The sequence below is a fragment of the Pygocentrus nattereri genome, chromosome 1, assembly GCF_015220715.1.
Source record: "Pygocentrus nattereri isolate fPygNat1 chromosome 1, fPygNat1.pri, whole genome shotgun sequence".
NCBI lineage: Eukaryota > Metazoa > Chordata > Actinopteri > Characiformes > Serrasalmidae > Pygocentrus > Pygocentrus nattereri.
Window position 1 is genome coordinate 30246250 of NC_051211.1, and position 27697 is coordinate 30273946.

At 40.1% G+C, this 27697-nt stretch overlaps 1 protein-coding gene across 8 annotated transcripts in view; it reads left to right on the forward strand.

Moving 5' to 3' along the window:
• Positions 1 to 27697, forward strand: part of nav3 (neuron navigator 3) — a 366751-nt gene that overhangs the window by 258311 nt on the left and 80743 nt on the right. For all 8 annotated transcript variants that reach the window (XM_037540025.1, XM_037540035.1, XM_037540009.1 and 5 more), the window contains 4 exons: positions 14 to 165; positions 5925 to 6954; positions 12423 to 12529; positions 24097 to 24205. In XM_037540025.1, coding sequence (XP_037395922.1) covers positions 14 to 165; positions 5925 to 6954; positions 12423 to 12529; positions 24097 to 24205 — 1398 coding nt within the window. The remainder of the gene's footprint in view (positions 1 to 13; positions 166 to 5924; positions 6955 to 12422; positions 12530 to 24096; positions 24206 to 27697) is intronic.

Genomic DNA, 27697 nt, shown 5'->3' on the forward strand with positions numbered 1-27697 from the left:
GTGTTTGTCTCAGGTTGCCAGGTCCGTCCAGATCCCCCGCTGCAGGCAGTGTGGGCAGCAGCAGCAAAGCTCCGCCCTCAGCCACCGCTCTGAACCGCAGGAGCCAGAGCTTCAACAGCATCGACAAGAACAGACCACTGCAGTATGCCAGCGGAAACGACAGAGGTAACAGGCACACGCACACTCCTCAGCCATTTCACACACACTTTTTTCCATCCAAGCACCAAGAACGTGAGGTCCAGCTGCCACATTCCTGCCATCCGCTAGATGGCACCACTGTTAAAGAACATAAAAAACAGCTCAAATATGTTTTCAGCATCAGTATGAAAGTTCTGTCTACATCCTATAAAATCAATGACACACCCATTTGTTCTGCAAATTTTGATGATTATCCTGCTCCACCACAAATAAAAGGCTTTTTTTTACATTTTTAAATACCTTTGCAAGCCATTGGCCACAAACCAGAGCCTAATTCATCACTCTAACATTCTATGAAAGACTTGCTTACATTTACATTTTCAGCATTTAGCAGATGCTCTTATCCAGAGTGACTTACAAAAGTGCTTTGTTGTCTTCTTAGAGAAAGTATCTTTGCTAGTTACAGATAGGTAACTAGCAGGGAGTGAAAGTTAGTCCTGAGCTCAGATACTGCTAGAAACCATAGTCCATGTTGATACATAGAGAAACTAAACAGAGTTAAACACAGAGCAGTGCAATACAATACATTTCAATAAGTGCAGTACAGTATATGACAATAAATACTTAACTCAGTGCTCACTTAGGTTGCTATATAAAGAGATGTGTCCTCAGTTTGCGATTGAAGAACTGCTATTCAGACAATCATTGGGAGTTCATTCCACCACCTGGGTGCCTGTACAGAGAAAAGTCTTGATGCTTGTCTTTTATGCATCTTGACGGATGGTGGGTCAAGCTGAGCTGTACTTGAAGCTCGAAGGGCTCGACGCTAAGGGGGACGCTTAGATTTTTGGTAGAACTATCATTTTAATCTTGACGGTGCTCTATTGTGATGGATAGAACTAGTGCTGCACAACATATTATTTAATAATCGTTATGGAGATGGTTGGAATCACCAATACTGATGTACTGACATGCTTTGCAATACTAACATTGCAGACAACTAGATTACACAAATTTCTGACCAATCACAGCTCCATATGGGTTACAGTGGGTGTTTTAATGAATCACCATATTCATATTCTCTAAAAAAGTAAATTACAAACGTTAAGAACGTGTTTAACTATGAGTTAATTGTGTGTATAATATATTACAAAGTTTTCCTAATTACAATAGTTAGTGATATAATTACAGTACTGATTTAATCTGTATTGTACAGCTGTAAACATAGAACACACACGTCTCTCTGGGCTCTGAGTGTTTTGGCCTATAATGGAATTATACAACCCCAATTCCACTGAAGTTGGGACATTGTGTAAAACATAAATAAACATGTTTATTCACTTGGGGGCAGTCGTGGGCTGGAGGTTAGGGATCTGGCCCTGTGACTGGAAGGTTGCCAGTTCAATCCCCAGCGCCGACAGTCCATGACTGAGGTGTCCTTGAGCAAGACACCTAACCCCCAATTGCTCCCCGGGCGCCGTGGATAGGGCTGCCCACCGCTCCGGGCAAGTGTGCTCACTGCCCCCTAGTGTGTGTGTGGTGTTTCACTTGCATGGATGGGTTAAATACGGAGATGGAATTTCCCCGGTTGTGGGATCAAAACAGTATCACTTAACTCACTTAACTTAACTTAAAAACAGAATACGATGATTTGCAAATCCTTTTCAAACTATATTCAATTGAATACACTACAAAGACGAGATATTTAATATTCAAACGGATAAACTTTTTTTTGCAAATATTCACTCATTTTGAATTTGATGCCTGCAACATGTTCCACAGAAGTTGGGACAGGGACAACAAAAGACTGAGAAGTTGAGGAATGCTCAAAAAACAACTGTTTGGAACATTCCACAGGTGAACAGGTTAATTGGAAATAGGTGAGTGTCATGATTGGGTATAAAGGGAGCATCCCTGAAAGGCTCAGTCCTTCATAAGCAAGGATGGGGCGAGGTTCACCACTTTGTGAACAACTGCGTGAGCAAATAGTCCAACAGTTTAAGAACAACGTTTCTCAACGTGCAAATGCATGGAATTTAGGTATTTCATCATCTACAGTCCATAATATCATCAAAAGATTCAGAGAATCTGGAGAAATCTCTGCAAGTAAGCGGCAAGGCAGAAAACCAACATTGAATGCCCATGACCTTCCATCCCTCAGGCGGCACTGCATTAAAAACCCGCATCATTCTGTAACAGATATTACCACATGGGCTCAGGAACACTTCAGAAAACCATTGTCAGTGAACACAGTTCGTCGCTCCATCTACAAGTGCAAGTTAAAACTCTGCCATGCAAAGCGAAAGCCACATATCAACAACACCCAGAAATGCCGCCAGCTTCCCTGGGCCCGAGTTCATCTGAGATGGACTGACGCAAAGTGTAAAAGTGTCCTGTGGTCTGACGAGTCCACATTTCAAATTGATTTTGGAAATCGTGGACGTCTTGTCCCTGCTTATTTCAGCGAGACAATGCCAAGCCACATTCTGCACATGTTACAACAGCTTAGCTTCATAGTAAAAGAGTGCGGGTGCCTGCAGTCCAGACCTGTCTCCCATTGAAAATGTGTGGTGTATTATTCATCCATTTTTCCAAGCTGCTTCTCCATCAGGGTCGCAGGGGGATGCTGGAGCCTATCCCAGCAGTCATCGGGTGGAAGGCAGGATACACCCTGGACAGGTCACCAGTCCATCGCAGGGCAGACAGACAATCACTCACACCCAGGGGCAAATTAGCGTATCCAATTGGCCTAACTGCATGTCTTTGGACTGTGGGAGGAAACCCACGCAGACACGGGGAGAACATGCAAACTCCACACAGAGAGGACCCTGGTCAACCGGCCGGGGAATCAAACCCAGGCCCCCCTCGCTGTGAGGCGACAGTGCTACCCACCGCACCACTGTGTCTCCATTATGGAGCGCAAAATGTGACAATGGACACTGTTGAGCAACTGAAGTTGTACATCAAGCAAGAATGGGAAAGAATTCCACCTACAAAGCTTTAACAATTAGTGTCCTCAGTTCCCAAACGCTTATTGAGTGTTGTTAAAAGGAAAGGTGATGTAACACAGTGGTAAACATGCCCCTGTCCCAACTTCTTCGGAATGTGTTACAGGTATCAGATTCAAAATGAATATTTGCAAAAAACAATAAAGTTTATCCGTTTGAACATTAAATATCTTGTCTTTGTAGCATATTCAGTTGAATATAGGTTGAAAAGGATTTGCAAATCATCATATTCTGTTTTTATTTATGTTTTCACAACGTCCATTGGAACGTCCATTGATTCATTGGAAAAGGAGTTGTAAAAGACTTTACTGCCTCACTGCCCTGAGAGCACTCATACACTCATACACTCATATACACACACTGTAATGGCAGATGGGCTTGCATGAATCCAAGAAGCTCTTTCTGTCTTTATCTTTCTTTATCCTTCTGTCTCTCTCCTGCTCATACTCTCTCTCTCTCTCTCTCTCTCTGTGTCTCTCACTTAGTAATTTTCTCTTCTCTTTCCTGTTGTCGATTTGTCATTTGTCTTTCTCTGTCTTTTCTTCTTCTCTTCTCTCTTTTTTCTCTGTCTCACTATAAAAGGTAATGTCTCCACAGATGAGAAAAGCAAACTTTTCTCATCTGTGGAGACACTGGGGAGGGGGTGGGGGACTAAACATGTCCTAGAAGGAAGGGATAAAGTATTATAGAGATAGATCAAAAAAAGATCTACACATTTGCAAAATCTAAATCACAGCATCAATCTCAGTCTCTTATCTGTGTGTGTGTGTGTGTGTGTGTGTGTGTGTGTGTGTGTGTGTGTGTGTGTGTGTGTGTGTGTGTGTGTGTGTGTGTGTGAGATCTGTCACCACCACTGTCATCACTCCCAGTGGATGAAGTAAGTGGTGAGAAAAAGGCGGGTTGCTATGGTAACTGTAAGCTGACAGGCTGACCTTTATATTTATGTGTGTGTGTGTGTAGGACTGAGAGAAGTGGAATCATCCAGCCTGCTTTTATGTTTAACGTGTGGTTAATTTAACTAACAAACACACACACACACAGCCTATTCACAGTGCTGGTAAAGGCTCCATACACATACATCAAGTTAAACTCTCTCGCTCTCACTCTCTCTCTCTCTCTCTCTCTCTCTCTCTCTCTCTCTCTCTGTCTATCACTCTTACATTTTTGGAATTTTCAGAGTGAGGGAGATTATAATGGGGTTTATAGAGCAGTTTTAGCTCAGAGGTTAGGGGAGGGTCATGCATGCTAATGTTTCAATGAACAAATTAATACTTAAATTTAAGAACTGACATGGTGACTGGCAGATGAATGATTGAATAAAAGAATAAATGAGTGAAAGAAGAGATGGATGGATGAATGGATCCCAGAAACTGACATGGTGGTGAATGAATGAGTGAATGAATGAATGAATGAATGAATGAATGAATGAATGGGTTGGTGGGTGGGTAAGTGAATGAATGAATAAATTAATGGATTCAAGGAGAATAATAATCTGACATGATAATAGGAACTAGCTGATTATTAATGAATGTAATATTTAGTGTATGCACATATTATACTGATAGAAATGTTGGTCTGGCATTATGATAAATGAATGAGTAATGGATGTGAAATGAATGAATAAATTGAAGGATGGACATGAAAAGAACCACAGAGGCACAGCATAGAGATGAATGAATGAATGACTGAATTAATGAATCTGAAAACAGTGATTCCAGACTTCTGAACGGTAATGTATTATCTCTCTATTGTCTAGCACTGCAGCATTCCCTAAATGTGTGCCTTGTTATAAATGTCCATGAAAGTCTCAGTTGACTCATGATTTAATCTGAATTATTCTGATTCCCCACAACACTTACATCCCACAACAGCTACAAATAGAAGGGCTAGCCAACACAAGGGAGCGTCAACTGTTTGAAATTCTACCAAATCAATTCGGGAGCCAATTTTCTGCCTGAGTGCCTCACAGCATTGCCTGAAATCTCACTGTGGCAGGGGACAGCAGAGCAAAAGACAACAAGTCAACAAAGCAAAATTCACTGTGTTCTGAAATCCTGACAAAACTTTCATTTTCTTCCTCTCTTCTTCTCCATTTGAATGTAATCTTATCAGTTATACACCCTGTGTATCATAATAGCTAGAGCACTGTTGTTTTATGTAAAGATGCAGGCATGTGTGTGTGTGTGTGTGTGTGTGTGTGTGTGTGTGTGTGTGTGTGTGTGTGTGTGTGTGTATAGAACTGCATACTGTTTTGGTGTTAATGTTCTTAAATGGTATAATCCTGCAGAGGGTGCCCTAGCCCAGTAAGTGCAGTTTATATACACACACACACACACACAAATATACACACACACACACACACACACACACATATATATATATATATATATATATATATATATATATATATATATATATATATATATATATGTATCCACTTTAGATGCTTTGTACACACAATTAACTTTCAATATTTACAAAATAACTACTAAATTGACCATAACTTTCTAATCTTAACCTTATCCACAACTCAAAACCTAAATCCAACCCTCACCCAGGTCCTCTCCCTAGCCCTGGTCCAAATCCTAACCCCACCACTGTTTAAAATCAACAAATAGTTAGATAACATTTTGAACATCTGTAGATAAACAGTACATGTACTGTTTATCTAATCTTTAACTACTATCTGTAGATAGTGGATTATCCAAATAAAGTGAGACCAAATTTTCAGCAAATCAGTAAAATATGTTATCTGATCTTATCTACTGTTTGTCACAGAATCAGTGAAGTCCATACCTCTAGCGGGCAGCATGAACGGCAGCAGCAGTGGCCAGCAGCTGGCCTCATCCATCCCTTCCCCGACAGCAGGAAAGGCTTGGCGCAGCAAGTCCATGAACATGAAGCACAGTGCAACTTCCTCCATGCTGGCCACCAGCCCCACTTCCTCTCCACCTCCTCCGTCCACTCCTGACCGCCAACGGCCTCCGTTAACTGATGCCTCCAAATCAGCCCCTGGGAACCAGCGGTCCATGCTGGAGAAGTTTCGCCTCATAAACTCACGTTCTGCATCCAGGACTTCACCTTCCATGGCTGAAATGGCTCTACAAGAAGAAGATGATTTGTCAGAGTATGGAGATGAAGGGTCTTGTAGCCCAGTGCCATCCAATGGAATGTCCAAGCAGCAGGGCAAGACACCTGCGTCCTCTGTCTTGACCCAAAACAAGAGCACAGCTAGCATAACTGCTACTACTGCTAACAGCCAAAGTAGCAGTACCAATACCAACAAGAACGCCTTAAAGTCTCTTCCCCAGCCTAAAGACAAAGAAGAGAAGAGCAAAAGCAAAAGTAAAGCCAGCACTCCACCTAAAGAAGAACCAGCACCTGTAGAACCAGCTAAGAAAACGTCGAGAATCGCTAGCATGATCCCTAAAGGAGGTAAGACGCCCACAGCAAAGAAAGAAAGTGCAATCCCAGCTTCCAGTGGCATCCCTAAACCTGGACTAAAGGCTCCAGCAGCTTCAGCCAATACCAAGTCTGCAGGAGGTCAGCCCAGCTTGGCGGGAGCGCCAGTTAAAGAAGGTGGCGAGAAGGCAAAGAGCGGCAAAGGAGGGCAGGCGTACTACATGCAGCGTCTGGAAGGCAGGAAGACCAGCATGGTTTCCTCCACCAGTACTTCTGCTCTTTCTGGTTCAACTGCATCCACCATTGGAGGAGGAGGGGTGCTGGGGGGCAACGGAGCAGTACAACTACCCCAGCAACAGCAGCACAATCACCCCAACACGGCAACCGTTGCACCTTTTATATGCAGGTGGGTGGTACACAAAGGAAAAAGTTTATTCAATGTTAAGTTGCAAAACATTACCACGCAGTGCATAAAGTACAGAGGTTTGCAGCAATTTAGCCTACAACAGACATTTCTTCAATAAATAAATTAAATTTAATTTAGTTTAATTTAATACATTAAAATTTATTTCAAGGGATGCAGATGTTCTTATCCTCTCTTCATGTACATCTTTGTAGTCTACTTGGAAAATGCTTTCTTGTATAATGCTAGCACAGATAGGTCAGAGTCTAGGATGCCATCAAGCTAAGACACTGCAAGATATATGCAGATGAGAAGCACACAAGATAAGACAGGACCCCTGCATTACGTTTTTACGCTCACAGCCATTTTTCGCAGACACTCTTATTCCAAGAAACTTACTGAAGTGCTTGGTTATGGATTTAGAAAATGTATCCCTATTCTAGTGCAAATAGACTAGACTACACATAAATGTGTAAATAATGAGTACATACAAAACTATACAACAAGGTCTAGAATGTTTTCTTTTGCAGGTTTTCACCTGATTTAACTTTCATTTTCAAGTGAAAGTGTTCTATGACTTAAGTCTCATACTTTTGGTTTAATGGTGATGGTGATTGATGGTGTTCTGTCTGCTCACACAGTGCTTTATTTTTTGACCACTATCCTTTATCATTCTCCACCAAACACCATCATTAACACCACCATTTTCCACCAAATACCATCAATAAAAAACATCATTCTCCACCAACCATCCTCATCCTACACCAAACACCATGATTCTCTGCCAAACACCGTTATTAACACCATCATTCTCCACCAAACACCATTAATAACACCATCATTCTCCACCAAACACCTTCATTAATACCATCATTATCCACAAAACAGCATCATTAACACTATCATTCTCTAACAAACACAATCATTAACACCATCTTTCTCCACCAAACACCATCATTAACACCACTATTCTCCACCAAACACCATCATTACCACCATTATTCACCACCAAACACCATCATTAACACCATCATTCTCCACCAAACATTCCAATTTTCCACCAAACACCATGTTACCCACCAAACATCATCATTCTTTAGCAAACATCATTCCCCATGAAACCATTCCCTAAATACCATTCTCCACCCAACACACCCCTTTTCACCAAACATCATCATACTTTAATAATCATTCTCCACCCAACATCATTATTCTCCACCAAACATAATCCTTCTCCACTACACGCTAGCAACATAATCTGCATAATTATTCTCTGATAGGTATTGTCACACTGCAACAGCCACCACAACACACCATCAAGCACTATTATTCTGATGTTGACTTATACTGTTCAGAAAAAAGAACTACTGAGCCAGAAGAACCAGTGTGAATGTGTGAGAACATTCTGGAGCCTCCCAGCAATCATACACACTAGCACAAATTCTGTAAGTTGGACTGGTGTTCTGGAGTCTAGAAGTGTCAGGTTCTGAAGCTGGTTCCAGAGAAAGATCTAGGCCTGGTATTCTATTTTAAGTCATGCAATCATTATTTTACTCCATTAAACAGTGGCACACACTCCCTTTAATTATACTCAACGGGGAAGCAGAGAAGAGTTCCAAGTCCATAGGAGGCAGAGAATAATTAGCTTTTAGCTAGTCTCTCCATGCCGCTCTTTCTGGGCTGCTTGAGAGAGAACACAGTGCAAGTCATTAGTGTTCATCACCATTACACACCAGTGCAGTCAGTAGTGTTCACCACTGCTGTGTGTTTTTTAACACACTGCTCCATCAAGCATGGTCAAAACAGCTCTCGAAATGATTTAGAGGTGTTTTAAATGCAAAATTGTATAATATGTGATATTCCACATATATACCACATATATACCACAGCCAGCAACATTCAGTGGCCTCCTGAGGACTTGTGGTGTAAATATCCTAAAGTACACAAACTGCACAAAATGTTGAATTTACTATAAAAATGCACGGCTTTAGTCGAGATATTTAACATATCGGAGCCGCCATTGTATTGGATGCGCAATGCACATTACATGGTTGCACTGGAGGTGAATGTAAACAGCTCAAATAGACAAAAAAAAACTACAATGCTGCATTGCACAGCTTTTGATTGTGATTTGGTTGTGAGTTAGGTTCATCAACTCAAAGCATAAAATACTTTGTAGAACTAAAAACAAATACAGAATTAATAATAGTAATAGTGAGCCTGCATTTGGTCAGGATCTGTCTGTGTTACTTTAAACTGAACGTGATTTATAGAGAGCAGAGAGCAGTTACCAGTCCACATTTCTTGTTAAGTACATTACATATTGACATATTAACTATTTAAGGTACTTATAGTGCTGTGAGGTGTTCATCGGCTTGTATGTCAAGTTCCACCCCCATTATCTCCTGTCATTGAGAGAAAAGGATCCACTAGCTTTACAACAATCTTTCAAGGTCATCCCTGACCATGTTTCACTCAGATGTAGAATGAAGAAAAGGCATAATGATTTCCCATTCATACTGCCTGTAAAGTGTGAGATGTAGAGTATCTGCATTCTTTCAATGACATGGAGTCTTCACATAAGAGTAAAAGCCTTGTTTTGTTGGAGGTGTTTTTCAGTCAGCTCTCTGTGTTATAACTCTCTATGTCTGTTAGTGTTTACCAGCATCAGCACCAGACTTTGTTGTAGAAAATATTAAAAACTGTTGAGTCACGAACTGAAATGCAATGCAATAGCAGACTGTAGGGCTGTAGACGGTTCGATTCTGAATAGCAGTGTCAAGGCTAAAGAGAGATAAAGTGAAGAAAGAGAAAGAATGACAGTGAAGGGAGCCTGAGAGAGAAAGAATAGGAGAGAAAGTGGAGAGTAAAGAGAGAAAAAAGAGATGTGAGGGTGAAAGAGGCATGGTGTAAATAAAGAAACTGAACCAGAGAGAGAGAGAGAGAGAGAGAGAGAGAGAGAGAGAGACAAAGACAGATAAGGGAGAGAGAAAAAGGAATATAAGAAACAGTGAGAGAGAGAGAGAGTGAGAGAGAAGAGTATGAGGCAAAGAGACAGAAAAAGATAGAAAGAGAATGAAGAAAGAAAGAATATAGAGAGGCTGAGAGATGGAGTGAGAAAGCAAAAGAGGTAGAGGAGAGACAAAAAAGAAAGATGGATATGAGAGAGAAAGTGAGAAAGAGAGAGTAAAGAAAGCAAGAAGGGGAGAATAGACAGGCTCAGAGATGGAAAAAGAAAACAAGAGTGAGAGAGACTGATGGAGAGAAAGCAAGAAGAGAGGGGAAGAAAGAAAGAAAGAAAGAAAGAAAGAAAGAAAGAAAGAAAGAAAGAAAGAAAGAAAGAGTAATGAAAATAGAAAGGCAGAGAGACAGAGAGGATGCATGACTATTTGTTGTTTTCTTAGTAAGCCTGTGTGTGTGTGTGTGTGTGTGTGTGTGTGTGTGTGTGTGTGTGTGTGCGGTTGTGTGGCTCTAATCCCTCTCTAGATTAAACAACTTTCACGCGCACAAACACACACACACACACACACACACAGACACTCACCTGTCTGTGCTGAGTTCTAATCCATAACTCACTGTTCTGTATCAAACACACACATCACAGCACCATCAGAGATTTCCACCATTATTGCTGGAGGTAACTGAGTGAAGGTTGTGGGTGAGACAGGTGGCACCACAGTGAAAAGGTCACAGTATTTCATCATCCCAATTCAGACAGCAAGGTGGCGCTGTCCGAGCTAGAATGTTATTTAGCATTGATTCTGTCAGAACACATTATGTGTTTAAAAATATTTATTAGGGTTCTGCAGTGTAGAGTTTGTTAATGTTGGAATTGTGTAGTAGACACATACTGAGGTGTGACATGGCAGAGCAGTGTCCATATAAGAGCATTAGGGCAGTCGTGGCTGGAGGTTAGGGAACCAGCCACATGACCGGAAGGTCACTGGTTCGATCCCCAGAGCCGACAGCACATGACTGAGGTGTCCTTGAGCAAGACACCTAACCCCCAACTGCTCCCCGGACGCTGCGGATTGGGTTGCCCACCGCTCTGGGCAAGTGTGCTCACTGCCCCCTAGTGCTCACTAGAGTGTATGTGGTGTTTCACTTCACAGATGGGTTAAATGCGGAGGTGAAATTTCACCACTGTGAAATTAATAAGGGTCTCTTAATCTAATCTTAATTTCTGCCTAATAGGGAATTAAAATATGAAAGTTGCAATACACATTCCTAAAGAAATTTGACAGATTTTTAATGCATTACAATATTTCCTAAAGAAGCTTGATAGCCTAATCTATTCACTGAATCAAATCACTGAATCAAATTTTGACTTGATTTGAATGATTCTTAATTTACAAAACCCTTTTCTAACCAGTGAATCATGAATCGTCAGCCTGAAGATTCACAATAGCACCGACGTGTATAGTGTGTGTGTGTGTGTGTGTGTGTACTGAGTTGACCTACTCCATCTGTTTCTGTCTTCTTTTTCCTCTCTAAATTCATTTGAATAATTTTCCTCACCTAGCCCTGAAGAGTCTGACACTTTACACGCTCCCTCTCTCTTTTTCCCCTGCAGATTTGTTTATTTATTTTTGTTGCTTCAAATGTGTGTGTGCATGTGTGAAAGGCCTGCCAGAAGTTAAAGTAACACATTTTGATGGCGTGTACGCGGGATTATGTAGGGTTATATATGGACCATTTTGCATAAATGGCTTAAAGTCAACACATAGACTTGGACTCTAGACTAAAATCAAATAGTGAGTTTTGCTAGTGACCGTTTTAGCTAATTTTGCGTATTAATACAATAATATGAATAAAAATGAAAATAAAAATGTTTTTTTTTTCTCACATGAAGAAACTTTGGTGTTACGGTTTTGTCCAAAATGGTCGATACACTAACATTATGGCAGAAACAGAAACAATATGTAAGCTTCATCTAAGTCTTTAAATTTAAGCTGTATTCAGCTACACTACTGTTGTTAGCTGTGTAGGCTATGATGTTAATTTAGCTAGCATCACTAAAGCAGCTAAAGCTGGTCAGGTTTTTGCTTAGCCTACTGATCAGATGTCATTTGAAATAAATATCTCACTCTAAATGTAGGTATTGTGATATAAACTGAGTTGTGAGCTACAGTTTCTCATTAGGTTGAATGAATATCTCACTCTAAATGTAGGTATTTTGATATAAACTGAGTTGCGAACTGCAGTTTCGCATGAAGTTGAATGCTATTTTTCCAGCGTTCTGTAAAGCTTGATCAATCTCACAGCAGCACACTCCCAAGTAGCTACAATAGAATACATCTGAGGATGGAGCATGGATGTTGTAATTGTATGCGTATATTGTTTTGCAGCTAATTTAACCAATGCTCTCTTTCTCTCTCTCTGTCTCTCTCTCTCTCTCTCTCTCTCTCTCTCACTCTCTCTCCCTCTCTCTCTCTCTCTCTCTCTCTCTCTCTCTCTCTCTCTGTCTCTAGGACATACTCAGAGAACGACTGTACTGCAGTAATTGAGCCCTGCCTCAGTCCCACTAAAGAACTCATCTACAACAAAACAGCCAAACAGTGCCTAGAGGAGATATCAGGTAGGATTATATGCTCATATATACATTATATACTTACTAATTACATCTATTTTTATACGTATTTTTATATTACACAAGTTGGTGTCAAACTTAAAATGTAAATAAGACTTTACTGCAATAATTTATTAACAGTGTTAATAACACATTTTCCTGGTTTGACCCTTTGATCCATAAGCAGCCACACAGCTTGTATGTAGATGCTATGACTGTTCAATTTTTAAATGTCAAATTCCGAAATGGATCTCATGACAAAAACTAAGACACAGCAGTCTTAAGTCAGCGAAACACAGGACTCATACCAGCAATATCAGTATTGCTATTATATTACTAATATCATATTAGTAATGTTAGCAGTGGAGGAGAGCCAGTGTTGTTCTCACTAGACATCAGTGACGAAAACTGGTTCATGTGAACCAATGCAAACAGAATTACTGTGATTAATAAACGCTTTCTTATGCTTTTCAAAAAGGAAACAAATATTACTTCAGCTTCAGAGTCATTGTGATTAATGACTACACAAAATAATGTCATTATTTGCAATTAATTGTTTAAATTGTTTGACTTCACACATATATACACATTTTTGAAATACTTTAATAGACATATAATAAGTGCACACACATGCACAAAACACATTCACTGCAGAAAAGTGCACATACAGTAAATACACACAACACTCACTTGAGATATAAATATGACATAAATATGCAAACTATAAATATACACACAGACACACACCTCCAACAACAAAACAACAGTGTAGCAACAGAAACAATCATGTGACCTTTATCAACAGCAAACACACACAGACATACACACATACACACACACATCGACAACACACTCTGGACAGTGATGTAAACACGGCCTGCCTTTGTCCACCTGTCATTTCTGACCTTTTCCTGCTGTAGCAGCAATATGGGGGCCGGAAACCTGCAGAGGATCTGTCTGTGTGTGTGTGTGTGTGTGCGTGTGTGCATGTGTGTGTGTGTTGTAGTTGAGGGTGCTTCTGGCTGTGAAACAGATCGGTTTTACACACCGATCTAGTACTTAACCCACAACAAAGCTCAGATGAAACAAAACTTTTTTTTCCCTGTTAATCGTTCAAGACTTGTTTTGTGTCTGAAGTTTTACACTGATGCTACAAGACTAATATAGCTAATAAGTAATAGAAGCCTATGCCCAAATTAGCTTGGCACTAACATCACACACTCACCTCAAACCATCTTGAGGTGTTAAGTAATCTCAGGGACAAGGTGACGCTCAAGAACAAGGAGTAGGGATAAAAATATGAATGGGATTTAGCCAAAGGGTGCATTCTTACATCATCAGTATTTTTAGGTAGGGAACGCAACTGTGCCATATTATGTTGGTGTTATATTCTTTATGTAGAACTGAATCATTACACCCTGTCTTGACTCCAGGCTTTTTCATTTGCCTTTCAGCATGCCTTTAAATTTATTAAGGTACACAATTGGACCTTAACGACCGCTGGTATACCTTTTCAGGGTACATTTACATTGTGCCAAAAATTTAGTAGAGATTGGCCCTCCTTCTCCTTGTCTACTCAACACAATACTAGCTAACATATACGTCTGTTAGCTGACATAATAGAATTAGCAGTTAGTATTCCCCTCCAAGCATGTTGATCTGTCCAACAATGTTGAGTTAGCGGCAGTTTGAACAGATGGGGTGGTCTTCACCATCCCAGCTTGGTAGCATTGTGTGACAAGGGGAGACCTAGCTAACAGGCTCAATATTGGGAGAAAAACTGCACTGTGAAAAATGGCATTCTAACTTTAAAGTGTTACCGGGCTCCCTTAAAATTGTGAGTTAACTGGATTTTTAGTAGCATGTCAACAGAATGAGAATCTGTCTTGTTAACTTGTTAACTTGCTTTTGTAAGTTCACCTGTCTTGTTAATGTTAAGGCAGTATGATAAGTAATCATTTAAAGTTAAAACACTATTCTTTTACAGTGTCAAAACAAATAATGTAATGAACAATATGAATACATCTAATTTTAGGCCATTTGTGCATGAACAAATTAAAATATGCTTTGGTGGAGTGAAGAATCTCTTTCTCTATTTTTGATGTCTTGTTTTGTTTTGTTGTTGAAAGGCGAACACAGTCCAAAGCAGACCAGAGCTATAAACTGACCTCTAACCTGCCACAAATATGACTGGAATGTTGTTTGCAAACACACACATGCTTCATAAAGAACCACACACTGCATTTCATGTGCAGGTTTTGAAGTGGTAGTGTCCAGTGGTCAGATGCGGGTGTGAGCGAGTTAGACCAGATGTGCAGCAGTGATGTCGTGTTTTTCCACTTTGTGCTCGTTTTGGTCACTCCTGTGGCTTTTGCTGGGCTGCTTATAGATGCCAGCTCCTGCTGCAGTGCATTATGGGTTCCACCAAATTGTAAAAGTGTCTGTCTAGCAAATCCGCACACACACTCACAGACTCAGAAACACATACCTGCCTTGATCTTATGACTATGGTCTTTCAGGATTCTGATGATACCTGTTAATCCTTTGGTAAAGGTCAGATTATCTGGTCAGTTATAGCTTTCTTCCAGTGTCAGTTTATCATGTTTAAGTCCAGATTAGTGTGCTGGGTCTATGTTTGGGTCTGTGTCCAGATTATATGACCAGGTTCAGTGAGAGAATTTGGACTGCTGGGTTTTTATCTGGGTTGCCTGTTTATAATTCAAATTATATACATAAATGCAGGTTATCTGTACCATATCATGTTCATTTTAAAGTCATGTTTTAAATCTGATTAACTCTAGCTTTAATACAGAATGCCTGTCATTAATCTACATTTTCCTACATTTCTACATTTCATTAATCTATATTTTCAAGTCTTAGTCATCTGAATAACTCCATATTATCTTGCTAAATCCAGGTTTTAAATCATGTCAGATTGTTTAAGCCTAAAACATATTGTTTTGATTTTAATTTAGAGTATTTTAGTTTATGTATGAGCAATCTGGTTGTTTGACTAACTCCAGTTTATCTGGGCAAACCCAGAAAATCTTAATCCAGATTATCTTGATGGATCCAGTCGATCTTGGTTATCTAATTAATTCTAGTTTATCTAGTTAAATCTATTTAATCTGGTTTTAATCAATGTTATCTTGCTAAATCATGTTAGCCAGTTTTAAGAAGTATTGCCTTTTGTAAGCTTTGGTTATCTGATAAATTCAAGTGTATCTAGCTAAATCTGTCTGCTATGCATTCTGTTTATCTGGATTTACACCCAGTTAATCTGGTAATTTAAAATAATCTGTTTAAGGAAAGTTTATCTGGCTAAAGTTCAGGTTATCCATGCCAAGTGTACATAGTTAAAAGTATTGCATGTAGAGCTGAGTCACTGCAGAGAGAAGCACAGCTCAGGTGCTGCACACACACACACACACTCACACACACACACTCTCTCACACACACACACACACACACACACACACACAGACTTTCAAGTATAATTTTTTTACAAAGGTGTGCTGTCTTGGTAGCTATTGGCAACAGCAGAAGCAAACCTTTCTGTAGTCAGGAGAGAGAGAGAGAGAGAGAGAGAGAGAGAGAGAGAGAGAGATTGCAATAGCTCAGTGCATATTAAAAAGAGCTGACAGACCCTGGGCACATGAACCTGTTCATGGCTTGTCAATCAATCATACAGACTATCTCTCTCTCTCTCTCTCTCTCTCTCTCTCTCTCACACTCACACACTCTCTTTCTCTCTGTCTCTCTCTCTCTTTCTTTTATTCACGCTCTCCTTCTGTCTGAGCTCAGACACTCTCTCAGCCTGTAATTATCAGAACAAAGTAGAGAGAGTGAAAGGGCACTTCAGCTTCTGAGAGAGAGAAATAGAGGAGAAGAAGAAAGAGAGAAAGAGCAGGACAAGGGAGAGAAAGAAGAATGAAAGAAAAGGGGGAGCAAATGAAAGAAAAGGGGGAGAGAGAGGCAAGAGGGAGAGAAAGGGCAGGGAGAGAGAATGGGAAAAAAGAGACAGAAGGGTAGAGAGAGAGAAGAAAGAAGAGAAGAGGAGAGAGGGGTGAAGGGAGAGATAGAATAGAAGAACCTAGCTAGACCGAGAGGCGAGGAGTGAGAGAGGCAAGAAGGAGAGAGAGAAAGAAACAAAGCAGAGAGAGAGAAAGAGAGAAGGGAATGTCTAGAAGGAGCTGTACTGAGAAGATTCAGTGCTAATCCTACAGTGCATGTCTGCATGCTGGTCGAGAGAGAGAGAGAGCGAGAGAGAGAAAGGGAGAGAGAGAGAGGCATATGGAAGCAGAGTGATAGAAGAGGAAGGAACGGAAAGAAGGAGGAGGAGAGTGTGCTTGTCGCATGTACCTGGACGTGGTTATTGGCTGTGTTGAGTGTGTGTGTGTGTGTGTGTGTGTGTGTGTGTGTGTGTGTGTGGGCAGGGGGATGGCATTAGAGCCTCCCTGGTGTGAGGTGCAGTTTTGTGGACAGGCGGAGAGTGAGGGAGAGCCAGCTGCCACCTGAAGATTACGGAGGCATACCAACACACACACACACACATGATGTGAGGAGAGCAGGCAGAAAAAGAAGGGCAGCCAGATCAGGACAGAGAACAGAAAAAAAGAGGCAAAATGAAGAAAGGGCGAGAGTTTTCCGTCTTCCGGAGCTCCAGCCCATCTCAGCATCGCACTGACAACCGCAACATCCGCAAGCAGCGTTCCCTCGGCAACCTGACTCTGCTTAGTGATGGGGAACAGAAAATCTACTCCTTCGATCTGGATGAGCCTCCCAAAGAAGAAGCCGGGCGAAAGAAGCCAGATGGGCGAAAAAAGCCGAAAGAGGGCGGAGCGTCTCGGGCTCGCTCTCTCTCGCTCTCCTTAACGAAGATGCTCTCTCAGTCTGAGCACTCCCTGATCCCCGTGCCCTGGGGTCAAAAGGTCAGCCGGCCAGGGTCGAGGGGAACCGAGCCTACGGCTGCAACTAAGCGGCGAGCCAGCCGGGAGGATGATCACGAAGAAGAGGAAGATCCGAAGGCTCCCGGAGCCGGAGAGTGGGCAGAAGAGATAGAAAGTGCCAGAGAAGAAAGAGCAGAGCTGGATAAAGAGGTTATCCTCACCATGCTAGGAGATCTGGAACAAGTTCTGAATACACATACACACCCAATACGTAAGTGAATTATGTTACATAATATTAGCTCCTTAAACTCCAGGATTATTGTTTATTTATTAGGCCTTAAATATATTATTCTGACTGTAATCCAGATTATCTGGCTAAATCCAAGTTATCCAAATTATCTGGTTTTGATCCAGATTATGTGGATTAAATTCTGTTTATCTGGTTTATAAGGTCTGCTTATCTGGTTAAACCTTCTAAAATAAAACACCCTGGAACTAATTTCTAAGTGACAACTGAATAATTTATGGTTTAAGAGGCCCAAAAGTATATGTGGCTGAAATATTAGATTAAACTGATTAAATAGACAGGATAAAGCAGATTCTGTCACTTCCAGTGTCACTTGCATTTCTTTGGAAAACTTTCCTGTATCTTGGATTTTTCATTAAATGAATAACAGTGGGCTCTGTAATTCAATACATTAATCCTGTGATCAGTATTATGTATTTTAATGGGAAGAATATGCACGATTTCTGCCATGATAATGTTGCTAGGAAAAATTTGTGAATAGTAAAATAATTCTTTGGTGATAAAACCAGTGATGCTTGAGCACTTAATGTCAGAGATTTACAAAATATTACAGTTAAAACTCCTTCAATTAGAGAACGATGTGGGTGGATCTGATTGATGACCCAAGTTGAATGTGCAAAATTTCCTGCACTGAGGAAATTTGATATAATCCACTAAGGAAGGGGAATGTCAGAGGAAAAGAAGTGCAAAGACTTCTGAAAAGAGTTTTCAGAAGTTCCACTGTGAGAAGACAACTCAACACTGTGGGTGTGAAAGGATGTGTAGCTGTCAAGAAGCTGTTAAGTCAATCAAAGAAGTTGCTGGTGTTCTCAGAAAAAAAGACTGGGCACCGCAGAATCCAGACATCAACATCATTCAATGTGTTTGGGATTAAGTGGATCATGAGAAGACTGAACTTGAGAGGTGTGAAAAATATTTCTGCAGATTTCTTTGAGAAACTCAAACCAAGTCTCCCTGAAAAGAATGTAAGCTGAAATGAAGGTAAAGGGTGGGCACACTAAATACTGAACAATTTGAGATTATATTTTGTTTTGACTGGAAATTAAATAAGTGAAGGCTGCCCTCTGACTTTTGCACACCTGTCCAAGTACCTGTCTGAATGCCAAGTGAACTACTATAGAACAAAAACAAGCTATCATTTGCAACGGCGTATCGGTTTCTGTGCTCTTCGAGAAAAGACTGTGGCTGGGTTATTAATTTATATATTTATTTATTCATTTTTGTGGTTGTCATTTCTGATTTAATGTTGTGCTTAAAGAAAGCAGCAGGGATTCTTACACTGGTCCATTAAAACAAGCTTATTGGTCTTGCTAAATTTGTACCCCATTCTTTCACAGTACCATTTGCAGACTGGCTGTACCTGCAGCTTTTGGTAGGTGGTGTTTATTATGGGAGTTCTGAGGAATAGCTCCATTTACTAGCTGTCTTGTTTGATCCATGCATGTAGGATCTTGCAGACGCTACACACTACACACACACACATTCACAGTGTCTTCTCATATACCAGCCGGTTAATGCACATGCCTCATGCTGGCTGCAACAAATGTGGTTTAGTTCCTCTATCTAGGAGAGCTGTATACCTCAGGGCTATTTTGTCTGGTGTCTGATGTATATATCTGAGGTATATTTATATCTATATTGCCCACATATATCTTGTGGATCTGTGTCTATACTGCTCATTTTCTTGAGACTCTAATTTTGGTGGAACATTGTGTTGTATTAGTGTTGTATTAGTTGTATTTTTATGCTGTTGTGAGGTTGTATGCGCTCTAGCTGTTGTGGTGAGTAATGTTAGTTGTTTGATTTCATTACATTGTCTTACATGTTATTTTCCTTCCTTTGTTGTGCTGTAGCTGCATCATAGCATTGGTGACCACTTTATCAGAAACCTCTGCTTTGTACTGTCTCATCTGTTGATGTATAGTTTGCCTTACCCATTTTCTAGCCCTTCATCAATGGTCAGTTCCTGACCACAAAGCCAAGTCTCAAACTGGCAGTGACACTGATGTGTGTAAAACCCCAGGCCCACCACCCAAATAATATCTGGACAACAGTGGTCCCATGGTGAGAAATTGACCAATGATGATTGGGATACAGGGAGGCTGAGAAACTATGCAGCAACAGATAATCTACAATCTGTAATAAACCTATATAGAGGAGCTATAAGGTGGGTGGAGCTCACAAAGTGGGCAGAGAAATTGTCTGTAATAAAGTGGGAGCACAAAGTAGGTGGTTCTAATAAGGTTGTAAGTCAGTGGAAGTACAAGGTTGGTGTTTCTAATAAAGTGGCCAGAGAGTAGAAGGTTGGGGTTTCTGATAACATGATTAGAGAGTGGAAGCAGAAAGTGTTTGTAATAAAGTGGCCAGAGAAGAGGATTACAAGGTTAATATTTCCAATAAAGTGGAGAGCATATATCTAATGACATTTGAATTTAGCTGAATGTAATGTATGTCTAATGAATATCTTTGAGATTGTGTGTGTGTGTGTATGTATAGTGTTTTAATGGAGGGAAATGGTTTTCTGTGCTTTTATGCAGTTCAGCTGAATGTTCCAGTCCATTACAAGCCCATAAATCACAGCCTCTGATCAACTGTGTGTGTGTGTGTGTGTTTGTGTGTGTGTTTGCATGTACATGTGTGCATGTGTGTGTTTTCCTAAGGGGCCTGTTTGCTGCTGTAGTCATCTTATAACTTGTCTATGATTGGATCCATAGTAGACATAGAGAATGTGTGTGTGTGTGTGTGTGTGTGTGTGTGTGTGTGTGTGTGTGTGTGTGTGTGTGTGTGTGAGTATGTGACACGGTGTGAATGCACAGTAGCACAGACATGCTAACGAACAATATGACGTGGCATTAAGGGGCTTTAACCCTGGAGCACTGTGATAGTGAAAGCATGTGTGTGTGTATGTGTGTGTGCATGCACGTGCGAATATCAAGTGCCTGGGCAAATCAACTAGCCTGCTGTTTCCTCTCCAAATCATGATTAAACATAATTTTTAATCACAATAAGTTTCCCTCTGCAGGCTCCGCTCACAAATGTGTTCTTTCGTAGCTACTGTTAAGAGGTTGGGCAAGATTTCCAGAACACTGATAAAAGTCCCATTCAAACTAATGAGTTTAGGTTTGAGTTTACACCAAGTGAGCTGGACACTGTGACTGTACATATGCATTTATGGTTGAATGAATAACTCACTCTAAATATAGATATTGTGATATAAACTGAGTTGTGTGCTACAGTTTCTCATTAGGTGGTATTTTTTCTAGCTCTCTGTAAAGCTTCAACGTCATGGCAGTAGCTATGAAGGAACACATTTGTGGGTGGAGCCTGGACAGATCAGTTGCTACTAATTTATCACCACAGATGTAAAGTTTAACATCTCTGAAATGGTAACTTCGTTGGAGAAGGAAAAATGTTAAGTTTAATGTATGTTAATGTATAGAGATCATATTCCAAGCAATTTTCGACTGTTCCATTAATCATGAACTGTAAATACAGTGTAAAGGTATATAAAGCTGGCATATTGAAATGGTAAAAAAAAGAAGTTTTTAATGACTGATACTGCTCATAAATGAATGCACCTACCCTTACAACAGTCTGTGATCATTCCTGTAGTGACCTGTTTAGCATTTAAATGCTAATCAGGTTGGCATTACACCAGAGTGTGAAGCTTTTGGCCATTTCGTCATGCTGTACCCTGTTAAGCCTACCATTCAGTCTGGCCAGAGCTGGAAAGAGACATGATTGAAATGCATTAGCAGATTTGAACTACGGTTCACTTGTTATCTTGATTCTTTTCGTTATGCTATATACAAGAAAGGCGTGCAAGTTTTAGATTTAAATATTATAATATATTCATAGATGTTCTATTACATATAGTAGTATCTCTGGGCATTCTGCAAATTAGCTTTACTGTAAATTCTTTACTAATTACTTGAAATCTCTAACAATGCATCATACATTCCTATACGTTCATAGTATCTTGACATATTATTAAAAAACTTTTAAGAATTTTTTGTATGGTTGGGATTTCTCTCTCTCTTTCCTCTCTTTTCTCTTCTCCTCCACCTACTCTTCTCTCTATTTGCTGATTACTCACTGGGTGTTGGTGTGAGGTGACAAAGTCTGAGATGGTGTGAGCTGTTCTGGCTGGCATTTCAGCATTTCTATAGCGGAGGAGTGTTTGTGAACCGCAGAGCTGCTGAAGGAAACTGTGCAGTCCTTTGGGTTATCTGGGCTTTAATTTATCATCAAATCATCATTGGCAGGTCAACCATGAAAACAGACCCCCAGTGATACCCGTATCAATGAGCCAGCCATTTTACCAAAAGAAAATTTAAACTGTAAAAATGGCCTTTAGCACATTTCTTATAGAGGGTATTAGTCTTGCATTAAATATTGAATTCCACTGTATGCAGAAGGCTGCAAATGCTGCATGCATGTCTGCACAGTGTTATATTTCCAGGATTGGCATGGCCTGTGGTGATGGGGCCCAATGTGGTCTCTTTTCACTGGGCCCAAAATCCCCTGGTGGCACCTCTGACTCTAACACACCAACTAAATCTGGCAATTAACTAATGAGTAGAATCAGGTGCGTGAGAAGGAAAATTGCCGTACTTTGCAAGAATCCAATCCTCCAGGATTGACACATCTGATTTATGATAATTCTGACAACACATGAAGGTGGCATATGCCATGATGCACAGTGCTAATTCATGGGGTAAAAGTTGTCATTACTAGCGTCTGAGCTCCAGTGTAAAATTAAAGAAGCACACTTCGGACATCAAATTTGCTTGAATATTAAGGTGTGAACTTTTTTGCCAACATGTTCCTTTTGTCCACAGCTGTATTTTCTTCCCTGAGTCAAATTGAATGGGCTAAAACTCAAAAGTCAAAAATGTCTGAAACAAGCAGATCGACTGTGACAGTGTGTGCTGTATAGGCACAGGCTGGAGCACAGAATCCCTCTGTCCTCCTACAGAAAAATGATGACTCTAAATGCTGTCTCTTTCCCTTCAGCGACGGATGTTGTTTCAGCATGTTCAGAGACATGACGGAGGTGACAGACGGCGTCCTCCAGCTGCTAACCACAGCGCGTTTGAATCACAATGTCTAGGCTGACCAAATCTCAAAATATCCAGCTGCTATGAGTGCAGTAAAAATGGCTGGAGCAGAAAATATGGTTTTAATCAAAAGTTTGGATTTTTTTACTATTTTACTCATTTTGGAATAATAGCAAAGGTGATAAAACTATCAAATAACACATATGGTAGTATACAGTAACCAAAAATTCTCAGAGCAATTGACGATCAGGTACACTATCATTATTGTGGTAGTATTATTTTTATTTATTTGTTTATATTTGAACAGTAATCATTGTTGCTTGATCACTGTGACTATGTTTGTACCCTGTTCTGTAGATCTGTAGTTGTTGTCTTCAGGCACGGATAATTACATTTTTTCTTCCTCTTCCCCATATTCCATTGCAGAAGTATTCATAAGGGTCTGGAGAATCTGCTAGGATTCATCATAGACTGGAGTGACTGGCTTCCCAGTTCCATCAGTTTGGTTGCAAATTAAAGCAGCTTGATTCAAATTTACAGGAGGCTTAATCCCAAATCATAGTAGCTTGGTCCCAAATCGCCTCAGCTTGAAGCAGTTTGGTTTAAATTGAAGGTGGCTTGGTCCCAAATGGTAGCAGCTTGGTCCTAAATTGAGGTGACTTGGTCCTAAATTGAACTGAATTCCAGCAGTTTGGTTCCAAATTAAAGTGGCCTGTTCCAGTTTACAGGATCTTAAAATGAACGTGACTTGATCCAAAATCATGGTGGCTTGGTCCCAAATTAAAAGCAAGGCAAGTTTATTTATATAGCACATTTCATTCACTGCTGTCATTCCATGTGTTGTGCAAATGAGAAAATACAGAGTCACTCAAAAAGAAAGTAAAAGAACAAAATGCAAAACATGATTAAAGCAGTAGATTTAGCAAGTGATAGAGAAAATCATTAAATTAAAATTCAGATTAGTAATGAAATTAGGATAATTCAAAACCAAATAAAAAAATGTAAGCTGTAATAAAGGAGAAGAGCCACTCAAATAGGGAAGTTTTAAGCCCGGATTTAAAAGTGTCCAGTGTGACTTGACATTAGACTATCCCAAGAGGCCTGATCCCAAATTATAACAGCTTGGTTCCAAGTTGAAGTTGCTAAGTCCCTGATTTAAGTGACTTGGTTTCAAATTGGAGCAGCTTGGTTTAAGGTTGAAGCTGTTTGATCCAAAATTGAAACAGCTTGGTGCGTAGTTAAAACAGCTTGTTCCAGATGGTATAGGCATCCGGAAACTGAGGACTGGCTGGTATCTGATGGCATTATTTTCTCCACCAGGTGAGGACCCTGAGACGAGACGAATGCGGACGGTAAAGAACATTGCTGACCTCAGACAGAACCTGGAAGAAACCATGTCCAGTTTACGTGGGACACAGATCAGCCATAGGTGAGCTACTGGGCCTTATTCAACTCTTTATAATAGATATAGTGGCAGCTGCATCAGAAAGTAAACAAATACCAATAACAGTAATTATATTCCCATATACAATTTTCTTATTTATAATTTCCAAGAGTTTTTCTTTTCCTTAAAATGAGAATCATTTTATCATAATCATAATATTATTCTTTACTAAGATAATAATAATAAAGCTTAACCCCAGGTAAAAATTAAAGAGACTTGGTCCCATACTGAAGTTCCCTGGTCATAATCAAAAGTTAAATAAATAGTTATAAGGGTGAGGAACTGAAGTACGGCCCCACATACAGACCCTTAGAGATTAAGGGGTGAATCCCTTTGGGTTACTCTGTCTTCATTGTTGCTGTGTATTTGAGCATGTATCTGTGATAGCAGTAGTGCACAATGATACCGATTCAGTGACAGCTGGGCTTTATTGTCATCGTCTGCTATGCCAGGTTAAAGTGTTTGAAGCTTAAGCTCAGTCTGGCACTCAGAACCAGAAACCACATCAGATCACAGCCACAGCTAGTCTGTGCCAGCTAATAATAAAGGCTCAGCTTAGCTTACCTGAATGTTTTTTGTGGAAGATGCTGAAACTTCGGTCCAATCATCGAAATGAATGAGTCTCTAAGTTTTCCACCAACACACACCCACATACCCACACCCACACCCACACATGCACACACAGACACACACACAGGTTCTTGGCCTAATTCACTGCTCCTTTCTTCATATCTCCCACTGTGTAAGTGTAATTTCAAAGGAAAATGGCTCAGACAGAGTGTTTTGACATGACAGATGGTCCCGCCTTCTCTCTCTCTTTCGCTCGCTCTCTCTCTCTCTCGCTCTCTTTCTCTCTCTCTCTCTCTGGAAATCGATGCATGGCCATTCTTGGTTTTCCACCCCATTGATTCCCAGGATACCTCAGGGCTGAGACTGGCCCTTTCCTTCCATCATTGTTTCAGTTATTAAGAGCCGATGAACCCAGAGGTTCTGCTTTAGAAGACCAGCAATGTCAACTTCATACTGGTCAAAAAGACTGGAAATTAAAATGGAGACAGAAGCTTAGCTGGAGGATGTACAGTTGGTAGAAATAAAGTAACTTGCAGCAAAGACAATGTAGAATTAGCACTAAGTAGAATCAGTGCAATGTAGAATTAGCACAATGTAGAATTTGCACAAAGTAGAATCAGTGCAATGTAGAATTAGCACAATGTAGAATTTGCACAAAGTAGAATCAGTGCAATGTAGAATTAGCACAATGTAGAATTTGCACAAAGTAGAATCAGTGCAATGTAGAATTTGCACAATGTAGAATTTGCACAATGTAGAATTTGCACAATGTAGAATTTGCACAAAGTAGAATCAGTGCAATGTAGAATTAGCACAATGTAGAATTTGCACAAAGTAGAATCAGTGCAATGTAGAATTTGCACAATGTAGAATTAGCACAAAGTAGAATCAGTGCAATGTAGAATTAGCACAATGTAGAATTAGCACAAAGTAGAATCAGTGCAATGTAGAATTAGCACAATGTAGAATTAGCACAAAGTAGAATGGAGGTGGTTGGTTAGTGTAGTGGTTAACACCTTTGCCTTTCACACTGTAGACTGGGGTTCAATCCCCCACCAGGTCAAGCACCCTACACTGTACCAATAAGAGTCCTTGGGCAAGACTCCTAACACCACCTTGGCCTCCCTGTGTAAAATGATCAAATTGTAAGTCGCTCTGGATAAGAGCGTCAGCCAAATGCCATAAATGTAAATTGCAATGTAGAATTAGCACAAAGTAGAATCAGTGCAATGTAGAATACACAATTTGTTTGAGATGACCCTAGGTATAGAAGTGTAACGTGCAGACAGAATACCAGACACTTGCGGGAGACAGGATCAGAAGTTTTAATAGTAAACAGCCAGCAAAATCCAAAAAGGGGAAAAACACAATTCGAAGTCAGTGTCCAGGCCAAAAAGTCAAAGCACAGAAGAATCCAGGAACGCAAAAGTACACGATAGGAAGAAAATGCTCAGTGATTACATAAAGACCTCGCGATGAGTCAAACAAAGGTCCAAGCTTAAATACTCTAGTCTCTTGTGACTAAAATAGTTCAGGTGAGAGTTCAGTAATCAGGCGATTGTGAATGCTGATAGGCGCGTGGGGAAACCATGTGATCAGTCTCGGAATCCTGGGTGTTAGAGTTTTCTCCTAAGATGGAGTTTGAGTGTGCCTGATCTGTCATGTGATCTCCCCGAGCATTCTGGGAGATGAAGTCCATTTCCCTTTCAGACCTCGCTGAATGCATGACAAGAAGTCAGTAATAAAATAAAAATTAAAATAAAACCTTGTATCTCCAAAATGGTAATGTTACAAGAGAATATAAAAATATTCTTTTATGTAAATTTTTACTACTATGTGGAAAACATGGAAATATCATGATTTTATGAATGATAAAAATGTTAGGTTTTTGTGACGTGGAGCGATGAGGCAGACGCACATGCTGAGATAAGCGAGTCTTATTTTGGCCAAATCCAGGGTCGTAGTCAGAACGGTCCAGGTTCAGATAGCCAACACGGAGAGAACGACAGTCAGACATAATGAAATAAACGCAGGTTACACAAACAACAGGGCCGGAAGATCAAACAACATACAACACATCAAACCTCAAACATGAAACATATCAAACACATCAAACAAACAGCACAATCAAACAAGCCTACAAACACACCCAACAAAGACCAACAAACACAAGGGGCAAACACAATACAAAACAAGGATAACGAGGGACAGGCAGAAAACAGGTGGCAGTGACCAGGAGTTGAGTCAGACAACAAGGGGGCTGGACTCAGACTTAAAACAAAGAAGCACGTAGATGAAAAAAAGTAAACAAAAAGCACATGGAGGAGAGGGAGGAGCCAGTCATGACCGTTTTAAAACATGAACATCAAAATGAGAATCTGATACTCAGGAGACGTGCTAAACAATAATTTAATGTTTTTCATTACCAAGATAATAATAAAGTACCTTAATGACAGACAGTGCCACATTATTTTTAAAACCTTTTTACATTTAAATTCCTTTAACAAACCTGATTAATAATTAACAATTCACTGAATAATCAGTAGTCAGTAATTCAATAATAGTAGTAAATCATTTAAAGGCAAGGCATGTATTGAGATATTGATAACCTAAATATGTACGAAATCATCATTCATAGGGTACTCTCTACTGAGGGTGGCTAACCCAAACCCTAACACTTAAATTTCAACTTCAGTAATACTTACATTTTTGATTTCCTGTAAAGTGAAACACAAAATTTTTAGTCCATAGGCAGAGCTTTATTTTAGCCACACCCCTGCAGGAAATGAGACTGCATCCCATGGTGAGCAGTTAGATTATAAAGTCTGTAAGTAAACTATTTGTGTTTTAATAAAAATATTACAATGTTATGTGTGTAACCATTCAAAGATGTGTTTGCTAGTCATG